Source organism: Anarhichas minor, unplaced genomic scaffold, assembly GCF_050575085.1.
Source record: "Anarhichas minor isolate MPS153535 unplaced genomic scaffold, ASM5057508v1 ptg000045l, whole genome shotgun sequence".
Classification (NCBI taxonomy): Eukaryota; Metazoa; Chordata; class Actinopteri; order Perciformes; family Anarhichadidae; genus Anarhichas; species Anarhichas minor.
This window is the reverse complement of record NW_027466491.1, coordinates 4242483-4255601: the sequence shown is the minus strand read 5'-3', so window position 1 is coordinate 4255601 and position 13119 is coordinate 4242483. Positions and strand designations below refer to the sequence as shown.

The 13119-nt window shown below is 44.6% G+C and overlaps 1 protein-coding gene across 2 annotated transcripts in view; it reads right to left on the bottom strand.

Moving 5' to 3' along the window:
• The window catches only part of wnk1b (WNK lysine deficient protein kinase 1b), a 77588-nt gene that overhangs the window by 5655 nt on the left and 58814 nt on the right, over positions 1-13119 (bottom strand). For both annotated transcript variants that reach the window (XM_076111370.1, XM_076111371.1), the window contains 20 exons: positions 12921-13068; positions 12600-12716; positions 12218-12328; positions 11959-12010; positions 11506-11646; positions 9733-10663; positions 9311-9630; positions 9160-9230; positions 8744-8800; positions 7937-8020; positions 7773-7806; positions 7602-7684; positions 7120-7413; positions 6736-7004; positions 6250-6325; positions 6045-6156; positions 4860-5057; positions 1945-1986; positions 572-744; positions 215-271 (listed from right to left, as the gene is read on the bottom strand). In XM_076111370.1, coding sequence (XP_075967485.1) covers positions 215-271; positions 572-744; positions 1945-1986; positions 4860-5057; positions 6045-6156; positions 6250-6325; positions 6736-7004; positions 7120-7413; positions 7602-7684; positions 7773-7806; positions 7937-8020; positions 8744-8800; positions 9160-9230; positions 9311-9630; positions 9733-10663; positions 11506-11646; positions 11959-12010; positions 12218-12328; positions 12600-12716; positions 12921-13068 — 3370 coding nt within the window. The remainder of the gene's footprint in view (positions 1-214; positions 272-571; positions 745-1944; positions 1987-4859; positions 5058-6044; positions 6157-6249; positions 6326-6735; positions 7005-7119; positions 7414-7601; positions 7685-7772; positions 7807-7936; positions 8021-8743; positions 8801-9159; positions 9231-9310; positions 9631-9732; positions 10664-11505; positions 11647-11958; positions 12011-12217; positions 12329-12599; positions 12717-12920; positions 13069-13119) is intronic.

Genomic DNA, 13119 nt, shown 5'->3' with positions numbered 1-13119 from the left:
ACATGTTTATTTTTCAAAGACCTTTCCAATAATCTTATTCTCATTTGGTAGGTATCTGTGTGTCCCTCAAGGAATAATTATTAGACTAAGACACAAATTCAAGATTATTTTAAAAATGTAAATTTGGAAGACATGTATCTCAGGGAAACAATCAACTAGCCCTTCTAGCAGGTTAATGTCATGATGTCATGAAGATGTGAAATCTTAAACTAACCTCGTAGCTATGTCCCTGTACTGGGGCCTGCTGCAGCTGTTTGGCACTCCTCTTCCCCTGAAAAAAAGTTACTTCAGTTTACTCATCTGTGCATTACTTTATCAAACACACATTTATTTTTCCTCAAGGATCAATATAGAAAGACAGCGGGAGAGTTTAAGGCCCTCGTGTTTCATGTTTCACATTTCTTAAAAAGCAGCCTGGAACAATCTACTACTGGATGCTCCCAGAGCTTGGAAGACTTAAGCATTTGCCGTCTTTGTCCTTCAGCTTTGAACTAGTCACTAGAATGTGTGAGCCATTGCTGAAGAAACATTTTGTGTGTCAAATAAATTGAACCATAAAACGGCAGTAAACCTGTGAGAGGTTCATGGCATCTCTGGCCCAGTTGTCCACCAGTTTATGGAGGTCATCGGTGAAGGTTCCTTTCCTCTGGTGGGGGGCTGATATGTTTGGGGGCAGACACTGAGAACCCCCCTGGCTGTGACCCAAAGCGCCTGAACCGCTCACTGCATTGGTGCTATTAGTCCCTGTGGAGGGAGGTGGAGAGAGAGGAGGAGAAGAGCAAAGGATGTGAGATATTTGTTCAAAATAGAAGATGACAATTGATGTTATCTGAATGAATGAGAATGCACTTCCTGTCTTGACCATGAAAAGGGCGTTGCATGGTCGGGACAGAGTTTTTAGGGTAGGTCAGCATGTCGACATGTTCGTTATATTGTTTAGTTGTAATGGTAGAAATAATGATACTAGAGCAGCATATTAAAACACACCATGGACACTTGTATGTGTCCAAAACTAAGCCTGTTTCAGAATATGAAACATGGCGTTCTCTCAAGAGTCCCATTGCTTCGGGTTAGTGGTACACTGGGCAACCTTTAAAGCCGACATGCCCAGCAGCAGCATTCACCCTCAAGACGCTCCAACACGAAAGAATCAATGCTGAGGCAGGCCTGCTGTCGATCAGTTTCCCCGTGTATCGCTGATCTCGTGTCTGTTGTTTGACCATAAGATGGCACTCAAGCATCAAACATTAGGATTAATAGGATTTGCTATTGTGACTTTACTCATGAATAATGAATACCACAAAATAATTCCCCCCTGTATGTAGTTTCTTTATCATCATTCCTTTACTATAGCTTTAATCCAGGCTGTAATCACACTACACAGATCTGTTTGTGTCAGATATTACACGAGAAAAGAGATAATATGCAGGGATTACAGTTGGTCTGACAGAAAACTGGCATGTCATGCTAAATAAAATGGAGGAAAATAAGAATGAGGAGACGCTGAGTCATGACTGGCTGCAGCAGAATGGAATTCTGGGCAATGTAGTCAAGACCACAATTTATGACGAGGGAGGAGAGGAAAAGGGAGCGGACAGAGTAGCGAACAGCTGTTCAGATGTGCTAGTGTGTGTTTGAACATGTGTGTATGTGTGTGTGTGTGTGTGTGTGTGAGCTTGCAGGTGCATGCACTGTCAGCTTGAATCTGTGATGGCTGGTCAATTCAGTAATTTCAGTCTTCAAAGTGGGTGTCAAAACGTCTACATTGAAAATACAACGTTTCAGTAGCTGAAATAACTGAATCGAACTGATCTCAAATCTGGCAGAGGATCAAAGTGGGAATCTAAAGGACATTAGAGAGCAGGAGGAAGCGTGGGAGAGCAAGTGCAAGGATGGAAGAGGACATCGATGGAGGGAGGAAAGACCAAAAAGAGAGATAATTACTACAGAGCTGGTTGCAGGGGCAGACTTTTTTCACCATCTTCCCTGTGCGGCCGGAAGACAACGATTGGAGGATTGGGAGAGAGTCAGAGTTAAACCACAACACCCGACAACCAAACACAATGCATCCAAGTAGGATTATTTGAACTTGTCAATAAACAACACGTTGGGGGTTGAGTTGCCCAAAAACATCTTTACACTGAGCCCAGTGCCCTGTGAAGCATTCGTGTGCAGTTTTTAGATGTATAAAATGGTGAGCGTTCTGTACTCTGCACTGTGAGAAAGGTTGACCACAGATGTTTGTCTTTAGACAATGCCAAAGATATGAAGACAACCTTCTGAGGAAGTGCAGACACCAACTTTAAGCCCACTTACTGCAGCAACAACAGAGCAGTTAATACTGGATTATTAATATTTTGTAACCAAAGTTCTTGGTTATAATACTTGTGTTTAACAGCAAATCAAAACTGAGTTTTTGCCTCAAAGTCTTGTCTGTGTACTGTGGCGTGAAGACGTTTTTGGTAACCAACCCCCGGTTCTCATGTGATTCCGAGTCCTCTCTACAGCTCAAAGGGCCGTTCCAGATCTGGGTCCAAATTAAGATTCACATTTATCAAAGCACCCTGTTTCCAGACCTCTGAGTTGCTGCACACGTCTCTGATTTGGCCATTTAAAAAGAATGAGGTGAAACAAAATGCCTTGTTGTCAGGATCATTTACATGAATGATCAAATCAATGCAATGTTTTCTTCCTCTTTGCGAACAAGAACAGTAAGACCCAGGTCTGTCTCTCTCCCTTCCTGGCTGTGCAGTGACAGGGAACAGGTGAGGGAGAGAGGGGTGAGGAAAGGGAGTGAGGGAAAGGAGTAAGGAAGAGAGAGAAAGGGTTTGAGCTGCAGAGGGTTCAGAAGCATTCATAAACATGTCTTCATGATGCACATAAACCTTACCCAAGACTACATATTCTGATTATAATATTACTTAGGACAAAGAAAAGTGATAATCACGAAATAAAGAGACTGATGCACAGAACTGTGCTTAAACAAATGAGTCATTGCAATTAACCAAGTTTGATCAAAATAAATAATAAATCTATTAAAAACTGTACGGCACAAATCTCAAGTCATCAGGTGTCCACTTGTCTTTCCTCGTTAGTCTGCTTGTTTTCACAGAAGGAAAAGTTAGAAATGGAAGCAGTCAGGATTCGAAATTCAGACCGACGCACAAACAAAACCGTATCATCGAATTCTAACTTAGGACTAGAGATGAAACGTACGAAACGCTCGCTATCAAGCTAGTTGCCGTGGAGAATTATCTCATTGGCTAAAATGTGAACATGCTGCACAATGAAGCAATTTGAAAATATTTGCATTTTAGCTGCATTTCTTTATTTCCCAGGGACCTAACTTGTTTGGTTACATTGCACTCATTTGTGACTGTAAACCGATGCACCGGTTGCACCGGTTGCTCTTCTCTCTTTATTACACAGTAATTACTCAAATAGTGTGTATTTAACTGCACTTGATGTTACCAGCAGTACCTCGGTTCGTCGCCAAATCAACCAGGACCGATATCGTAAGGATTACAACGACTTCCCAGTCACTAATGTAAGTTCCATGTCATAGAACCGCACAGCTGCTTTACTGTGTTTTGGCTGGTAAATTCCACATGTCCTCTGGAAACAAACAGGTCTTGCTGAAAATGGCAGTGCAATTGGTTGACTGCCTTTTAAAGTATTACTTTTAGACAGGTAATGCTTTGCTGAGTCCTTTCTATCAATTATGATGCTTATTATTTTGTTTTTGGCAATGCTGTTATTCTCTGCAGCTAAAAGTGCACAAGTTAGGGAATGACCCGTTTGTCAAGGACGACTATGTCAAAGGAAAGACAGGAAGACAGGATACTGAGAGAGTGGAATGAAAAGTATTTTAAAAAGTAAGTGAAGATGACTATGGGACGTTTTGGGATGTTTGTCATCAGGCTAACTGTCTGTATCCTGCAGCAAGCTCTTATCTCTAATTTTCCCTTGTTCCTCTGTATCTTATTTTCTTGTGGCTGTGCCAGCAAATTGTACTTAAGGGAGCTACAGTGTGCAGATGTTCTTTCATGTTTTCAGAAACAAATTTAGTTTGGCTGGTAATTTTGAGCAGATAACTTGAATCCCAACTGAGGCAGTGAGACAGCTCTCAGGTTTAAAAGTATTAGCATGCATGCATATTTTCTATTAATGCCTGAAAAGCTGAATTTATTGGAGACACCAGTTTTCTGCAGGACACTTGTGATATCACAAGCAGAGGGTCTTCCTCCATCAAAGAAGGAAACCCACGGGAAGACAGGACGACTGTGACTTGACAGATATAAGAGTCCAAAAATAAGAACAAAAGTAAGTAAGGACAACGGGTAAAAAGAGAAGAGCAAAGAAATAAAGCGTTACACACAAAGAGCCAAGCAGGGCGTACTCAGAAAGCGCGTCCTCCTGCCGCCAGGCTTGAAGGCCAAACGCTCCGAACCCCAGCTGAACTTTACACAGCCTGAAGAGAGGGAGGAGGGAAGAGAGGAAAGGAGAGTGCAAAGAAGAGAGGGGAGACAAAGAGAAAGGTAGAGGTGAAGACGATAAAGGGAGAGAAAATGAGGAGAGCAACAAAAAGACAAAGAAAAACAGGGACATAGAGACAGACAGGACGTACGTAAGACAAGAAAGGTATAGAAGAGAAGGAAGGAGAGAGACACAGGTGAAGGAATACAAAGGAAGAATGTAACAGTCAGTTAGCCATCACACTGCTTTACACAGAGCGAGAAACAGATGGAGAAAGATGTGATTTGTGAGCGAGTGAAGACAAACCAACTGCGTGCATTTATGCAAAGTATTTCTAATGTTGTGGGGAAGCTCGTGAGGCCTGCTGCAGACTGCGTGCCTACCTGGGGTGGGAGCACAGAGGCTGGGCAGAGAGAGCGCCGCCTCGCTGGTGTAGGCCGAACACAGGTTGTTGCTGGAGGCAGAGGGTTTGAGTGGCTGGAGCAGAGTACTGCTGCACGAATCGGCTAATCCTCCGGGGGTTAACAGAGCCAGCTGGCCGGGGTACATGGCGGGGACGCTCTGGGCGGATAAAGTGCTGCCTGGAGACAGCACAAGGCATGGGCAGGAGAGGACAGGGCAGTAACGACACACCGGAGCGACCAGAGACACACAAACACAAAGATAATGGACAAATAGGACACCAGTCACCGTAGACATTTACATAGACACACCCCCACACACACACACAAGCACGCAGAGAGAGACAGATGGTGAAAGCAGTCAGAAATGTTCAAGCTTTGAGCCTGCACCAGCGTGTAACCAAGCACATCAACACACACACGCACACGTGCACATGCATGCATAAACAGAGAGACAGTGTAACATTAGGGTAAACGTCTTTTGACCATCCTGGCTGAAGTTTAGGACTAAAGATGTTAGTTTAACTAAATGACAAAAAATTACACATTGTCTCACTTTGGTCTGTTGGTATCTAGCTATAATGATATTTTGTGGTTTAATTTGTCCAGGCTTTAGTGAGATGAGTGGAATCTCATTTGTATTGCCCAAAACATTCAGAAATGTGATTTAAACTAGGTCAACAGTCTACAGCTATGTGACATTGGACATTCTACGGGTAAAGCATTGCTTGAGCTAAATGCTAACGTCAACATGCTACCATACTCACTCTTCCAATGTTAACATGCTGATGTTGATCAGGTAATGTTTAGCATGCTAACATTTGCTAATCGGCACTAAACACAATTGAGGATGTCGTCGTTGGTTTTGCAGGTTTTGTCATAAACGAAAGTCTTGAACAAATGTGTCAATGTCAACTATTTTCAGTTCTCTTTCTGAAAAGACATGCTGCTGTTATATCTGGTGCTGTGAACAACATACACCAACTCTTATGTACCACCATTGTGTCAGGGTGGAGGCAGAAATCTTAAAGATGAATATCTCAAATCCTGGACAAATAAAACCAACCACAGCATGGCTAGTAACCACTAGAAATAAGCAACAAATCATGCTTCTCTGAGCTTTGGGTGAACCAACTCTTCAATATAAATGTTTAAACAAGAGCCTACCTGGCTGTAACGGACTCTTGCTGCTGTGCATGGAGCTGGTTCTGGATAATTTGGAGGATTTGCTTTTGGAAGGACGTCTCCTCCTGCCAGTCGAGCCTAAAACTGGAGGGACCTACACAGAGTACCAGGAAAGGGGGGTGACTTGCTATATACTGTACGAGATACCGTTTGTAGTGTTCGGACAGATGCAGCCAGTGTGAGTTACCTTTCCCAGCTTGGTAAAGAGACTGTCTATTTCCTCCTTCTGGCGGGAGTGCAGGGCCTGAAACTCACGCATGTGCCTGGTGGTAGAAAGAGGGAATGAAAAATATATATGAGGAATTTGACAAGCAAAAGAAAGAGACAATGAGAGCGAGGAAGCGAGGAGAGAGGAGGAGGGCCAAGTGTTCAAGGAAGAACATTAATTTTCAAGAAAAGAGGAAGGAGCACGAGAAAGAAGTAATGATGGAACATGGGTGGTTAACCTCATTCTTGAGGGTGAGGAAAGAGGAAGAGGAGGAAAGAGGAAGCAGAGCACAGCCTTCTATTATTGAGGGGCACATAAATAGAAGACAGAAGAAAACAAAATCTAGTGTATTTCAAAGCAGTTCAACCTAAATAAGAGGTGATGGAAGGTGAAAGAGGAGAGGGTTGATAGAACAGAACTGTCTTTTCTCAGAGATGGTTCGGAAGAGAGGATGGGATGACTTACTTTTCTCTGAGGTGGCTGACTTCCAGTTTAAAGTCTTCATCCTCAAATTCGGAGTCGTTGTCACTGCTGATGTAGGAGTTATTAAAGGAGTTGTTCAGACTGGGCAGCGAGGCTTTAAGAGGAGAGTCTGGACTCAAAAACTGCCCATAATTATTGGGTCCATTAGCAGCCTGGGCAGCGGGTGGAGGCGTCTGCCTGGACTCGAGGCTCTGCTCCTGGGCACGACTGACTGAGAATCTACCAACACGGGCCTCTGGGTTGGTGGTAACCTGAAATAAAAGAACAAAATATTCAATGAAATAATGAATGAATGGATAGCGGGACAAACAAAGGAACCCCCTCACCCATTACACTACTAGATCAAAAACAGGAAACAGGAAATACCTGGAAGCGTCCGATGGTCGTGGTGGGCTTAGGAGAGGGGCAGGGTGAGGTGAGGGGGGAGGGGTGGTGTGACCCTCCCAGAGTCCGCTGGGGGAGTCCGTCCACAACATCTCCTCCTTGTCCTCCTCCCCCTCTCAGAGGAGACGAGGAATCCTTGTGCAGTGTATTCTCCGGGCTGGAGAGACTGGAGGAAGACGACGAGGAAGAGGAGGACGAGGACGAGGAGGAGGGGGTGGAGGAAGATTCAGTGCACGCTGGTCGTTGGACAGGAGGAGCTTCGGTAGCCAACGAGACCTAATCGGTGACAGGAGTCAGGGAAAGGGGACAATGCAACAGATACAACTTAAAATCCACAAATTCAGGCAACCTGAAATTAAAGTTTATAACAGACCTCTAACAACATTCATTATGTCCCCCTTAGACCCTTTGAAAAGGAAATGCGAAGATGTTCATGAATGGTCTGTAGTGTAGGGAAATCTTACCTGAAATCTTCCCAGTTTGATTCCACCTGAAGGATGAGGAGGACCAGAAGACGACCCAGTTGCTTCCTCCAGAGAGAAGGGAACTTAAAGACAGATGTTCAAAATATTAGACGGACAGATAAACAGCAGCTATAGAGACCGACACATAGATTTATAGATTTATATACATACTTGGTTGTCCGGCTGAAGGTATGCCACTGTGAGACTGTAAGAGAAGAAAGTGAGTTAGTACTGAGCAGTGTCAGTGAAATACAATGCAAGTATGAGTAATATCCAAACGTGTGTGTGTGTGCGCGTGTGTTTACCTGTGTGTGTGTGTGCGCGCGTGTGTTTACCTGTGTGTGTGTGGTGACAGGAACGGTCTCTGGGCTCAGTGCTCTCCTCAACTGAGCATCCAGGTCCTCCAGAGGCTGCTGGGACTGGAAGAAGACAGATATACGATTAGACTTAGACTTAGACTGAGATACACACACACACACACACACACACACATATTTAAGCAAACACACCCAGGATCGGCCACTGAAGTTGATTAGCGATACAAGCACAGATCAGCCAAAAGTACACATGTATGGTTACTAGAGCTGAACCATAATTCACTATTATGTTTTATTGCCATTCAGCAGATATGAGTGTGTGTACATTTTAGAAGCCAGCGCATTGTAAAAGGCATTATCCCTATTCATCAGATCCCTCTTCTGTGCCAACACCCCCACACACAATCAGGTAAGGTGACGTAGAAGGCATGCACGGTATTCTCCCGAGCATTTTAACTGCAATTTAAAAAATAAATCATTAAAATTAAAATGATCTTAATCAAACAGGACACGTCTCGCCCATGAGAGTTAGGTAAGGGATGAGAAGTGAATGTCAGACATTTCATAAAAGAGCTACAAGTCATATCTCACTACACACTGTAGAGTTTATTGTGATGTGTTCTTAGTTGTTTAGGATGTAAAAGTAAGATTTATGATGGAGATGAAACATAACGTCTGAGGTCTCAGGCTTCACAAGCAGAAGCACTATTTATACACAGCAGATACAGCACAACTGTAATCATATGCAGTACAGGCTCAGTTGCATTCAGTGTTGCATTGCATTGGAAATAAAACTCTAAAAATGAGCAAAAAACAAACAAACACCTGTATTAGACAAGGTCCAGGGAAGGACGGCAGGAGTTCTGAAGGAGGAGAACTGGCCTAATCCCAGAGAAGGAGAGTCGATGAAAAGACAGAGTGGGAGAAATGAGAGAAAAGGTTTGAAGAGGAGGTTTAAGAATAGCGTTCGTTGTGGAGAATGTTAAAAGAAATTTGCATGCAAGATGAATTGTAAGGAAAGTAAGTAGAAACATCTTCAAACACCTATCATCTTTAAAGATTAAATAATCTGCGGCTTCTTAACCTTTAAAAGTGTAGTACTGTAAATTAACTGGGCAGTTTCTCTTCAAAACACTGGTCTGATAGCTGACCACAGAATTAAGTAACCAACACAACGACTAGTGCTTTAACTATATCAAAATAACTAGTATTGCCATCAACGGCTAGACTGGCTCACTTACCGGTGCCCTGGATAAAGGGGGTTTGGATGGAGTGGTCTGGCCAAAGGATGAGGCAGGGAGGACTGTAGAAACTGAAAAAATAAAGTCAGTAAGCAGCATTATTAAAACACATGTTAACTGACCCGACACACAAACATATTAATCTACATACCAATCGGTGCAGGGGTGGAGATCGGTGTTCCAGGGCCCTGGATGGGAAGAGGTGACCCAAGTGACAGGCTGCAGGGGGGCTGAGGAGGATTGGCTGGCTGACTGGAGCAAGGTGTGGTGACAGATGTGCTGGAGGCAGAGCAGGGGCCCAATGGAGACGAGGTACCTGCCACAGGGGGTCCAGAGGCAGGGTCAGCAGCTGGGATGTCTCCCTGGGTGGCTGGCGCCCCTCCACCGAGATCCATGAAGAGAGAGCGCAGCTTCTTCTCCAGAGCTTGGATGTCGTCCGGTTTGCCTTGTGACTCAGCGAATGCCTCACACCTGAGAAAAATATCAAGGAATGTTTGGCAACTCTGCTCAAGTCCTAATAAATAAATAAATAAACTAAGGAGACTAAATAAAGACACATCGTCCATCTCTCACCTTGCATCGCATTCCCCGCAGTGTGTGTGCGTCTGCCCAGGCAGGGCCGCCGTCTGCGGCTGGGAGTGTACCGAGGTCGGTTGGACTAAGGGAACACTGGTGGTCACCGGCTGAAGCCCCACAGCGGAGGAGGAGGAGGAGGAGGAGGGGGGAGAGTGGATGGGGTGTGAGGCGGCAGAGGGAGCGAGCTGGGGGCCAGGGATGACAGAGGAGGAGAGGGAAGCAGTAGAGGAGGAGGGGGGAGAGACTGACGGATGATCGGAGGAGACTTCACCGGGTGGAAGAGTGGAGGAAGGAGGGGAGGTTACAAGAGGAAGAGCCTGGGCGGGAGGAGGGGAGGTGAGCATTGTTGGGGGGATGCTGGAGATGCTGGCAGGTGGTAAAGTGGAGGGTACTGAAGTAGCAATGACAGCAGGGACAGTTTGAGACTGAGGCTGGGTGAAAACCTGGGGCTGAATTTGTGCTTGCCCCTGGACCTGCACCTGTCCTTGGGGCTGGGACACAGCCTGTATCCCCGGCTGTGGTAGTACCTGTGACTGAAGGATGGACTGATTCACCATAGTAGGAGGAGGGGAGGAAGAGGAACAAGGGGGGCTGAGACCGACAGCGGGCTTGGAGGAGGAGGAGGAGGAAGGGGGAGGAAGAGAGGCATCCGGGGCCTGCTCCTGTGCCTGGTTCAAATTAGAAGGGACAAGTCCAGCCGTAGCATCCACGGTAGGAGTGACTACGCTAGTCTGTGAAGGGAGAGACGCTGCTGCAGGCTGCAGAAGAGGATGGGTGGAGTGGATTAAAGCTGGGGCGGTGCTGGGTCCGGCATCAAACTGGTTCCGTCTGAGCTCAGAGAAGGCCTGTTGTAAGCTGATTGCTCCAGCAGAGTGGGACAACCCCAACCCTTGGGCCGCAGCCTGAGATGGAGCTGAAGCTGGAGGAACTGGAAAAAAAGAAACACTGTTTTAGTCCCAAAAGTCCTTCGTGTTCACTTTAAGATCTTTGACCTATCCGTACTTGTACATTTTCATTGTTTGAAATTGGGTGTATTTTTCCACATATGACAGGTCATATGTACATATGTTCAACTTTCAAAGGAGACAAAAAAGGTACAGTAGTTAAAGGGGAACTTCACTCCAACAATGTTATAGGGGTGCTATACTAACTCAGTGGAATACTCTTTTGAAGGGAAAATTGACAGTCTTGTGACCGTTAATTCAGTGACTGTATTTGGTTTGTTAAAAAATGTTCAGGTATAGATAGACATGTTTCAGCATGAATCAAGGTCAGAGTGCGGAGGGGGGGGGGGGGGGGGGAGATGGTTAACCACTTATAAGTTTGGCTACCTTCAGGCTCGTGGTCCTGATTGGATTTGTCGTTTGGTCCCCTTTGGATTATTCAGAAATTTGGGAAGGACTAAGAATAATTAAACATTTTGTATTCCAATGTTCTACTAAAGGATCCTATTGTATCAAATCAAATGAATGTCATTGTCTTATTACATTACATTAAAGCATTACAGCGTAATCTGATGAGTGTGTGAGTACACTGTCATTTAGTGCAAAATTGTGTGTGAGTGTTAGTTAAAGTTAAATTGAAGAAAAACGGGGCAACCTGGGTCTTAATTTAGTATTTCTATTTTTCCCAATCATTATAATCTGGAAGTCCAACAAGTAAGTACTTAGTGGTCATAAATTAACAGGTTTTAAACAAATCCTTCCTTTGGAAAAGAAACAGCGTGAACTGTTTGTGTGACACACACACACACACACACACAGCCCTAACCTATTTCAACAGGAGGTGCACGGGCAGGAGAAGGAGACGAGGGAAACATTTGTTCCTTCAGCCTGGCTTCAGGTACGGGGCTGACGATGAACCTCCGACCTGCTGAATGGACCACTTGTGCGGTTGCACTGGGAGGGATGTCTGGAGAGAGAACATACCATTGTTATTGGTTAATCTCCGGGAGAATAATATGCAAACTGCTATTCTTTTCTACAGCTAACCCGCTAAATAAACAACAGGAAGCTTTGTGGATACAAAATAGACGCTTCAAAGAGAAAGTACGGAAAATCTCTGTGTGAATATTCTGTCTGTGGGAATTTCATGCTGTGCTCAAGGAAACACCTGCAGTGGGAATGCTTGACACAGATGATTACAGTTGCCACCCTGTTGCTCGACTGGCACTTAAACCGGTGCATGTTGTTATTCCAATTCTTTTTATTGTGTTTGTTTTACCTGGCATGGGGACAGATATGGCAGGAATCTGCTGCGCCATATCACCTGCCATCTGTAGATCAACAACACAACATGAAATAAACACTGAAAGATAGATGGTGTAAAAGAGATAAGAGGTGTACTGTACAGTGTGTATATTAGCAACTATTTTAGCATTTTGTCTATCAAGAAGTCCAGCGACCCCAAAAAAACAAAGAAAAACACAAAAAAAAAAAACACAAAGAGAGAAAGAAATATAGACTATGAGTGCTGTATTTACCTGGCTGTTTGTGTCTCTCTCCAGACCCTTCTCATCTGCGTTCTCTATCACCTCTCGGACCTGCTCAATGAATGACTCCCTCTCACTCTCCAGGATGAACTCACTCTGGACCTAATGTGATAAAAATGTGCGTTTGTAATATGTGACAGAAACAAAGCTGGTTTGTACTTCCTATGCCAGTGCGTGGCCACTGAGGTATAATTTTGCTCTGTGTGGGAACCTGCCGATTACTCAATGAAAGGACAAGAGCACAGCAATTATGTGTACTTCAGTGGTTTTGGGTGACAACGAGTAGATGGCACGCATACTGGCATGTGAAGCATATTCCAGCCTTTTAAAGGAGGTATTCAGGTATTATGATGGAATATGATGGCGTGTGTACCATGATCTGGGCGATCTCTTCAGGGTTGTCTCCATCCAGGTCAAATCTGAAAGTCACCATCTTCCTATTGTGGGTCTCCAGCTGACACTCCGCTACCCTGTCTCCTCGGTTGGAAATCTACACTCACACACACGCATACATAAAGAAAAAAATCAATCAGAAATGGAAGACTGAATGTAAACAGATAAGTATCTCTCATAGATGTTTCTCATTACGTATATTGAAACTCGTAACTCTGTAACAACCAATAAAATACCAACAGTGGTACAGTGCAAAAGAGGATTTATCGTTTCACTATGAGTTTATAGGACGTGTTATTACATTGAGGACATGGAGTTTCGCCTTTGAGATCTTCTCATGGCGCGATCGGCTTCGCACAGAGCGCCTCTGATGTCGCTTGGTGGAGCGCCCTTCATGGCGGCCTCCTCCCTCGTTGCCGTCACTCAGACCTGAAGTCTCAGAGTGGCCGCTGAGGTACAGAGGTCAAATTTAATAAGAGACAAAGAGGTAAATAGTGAGA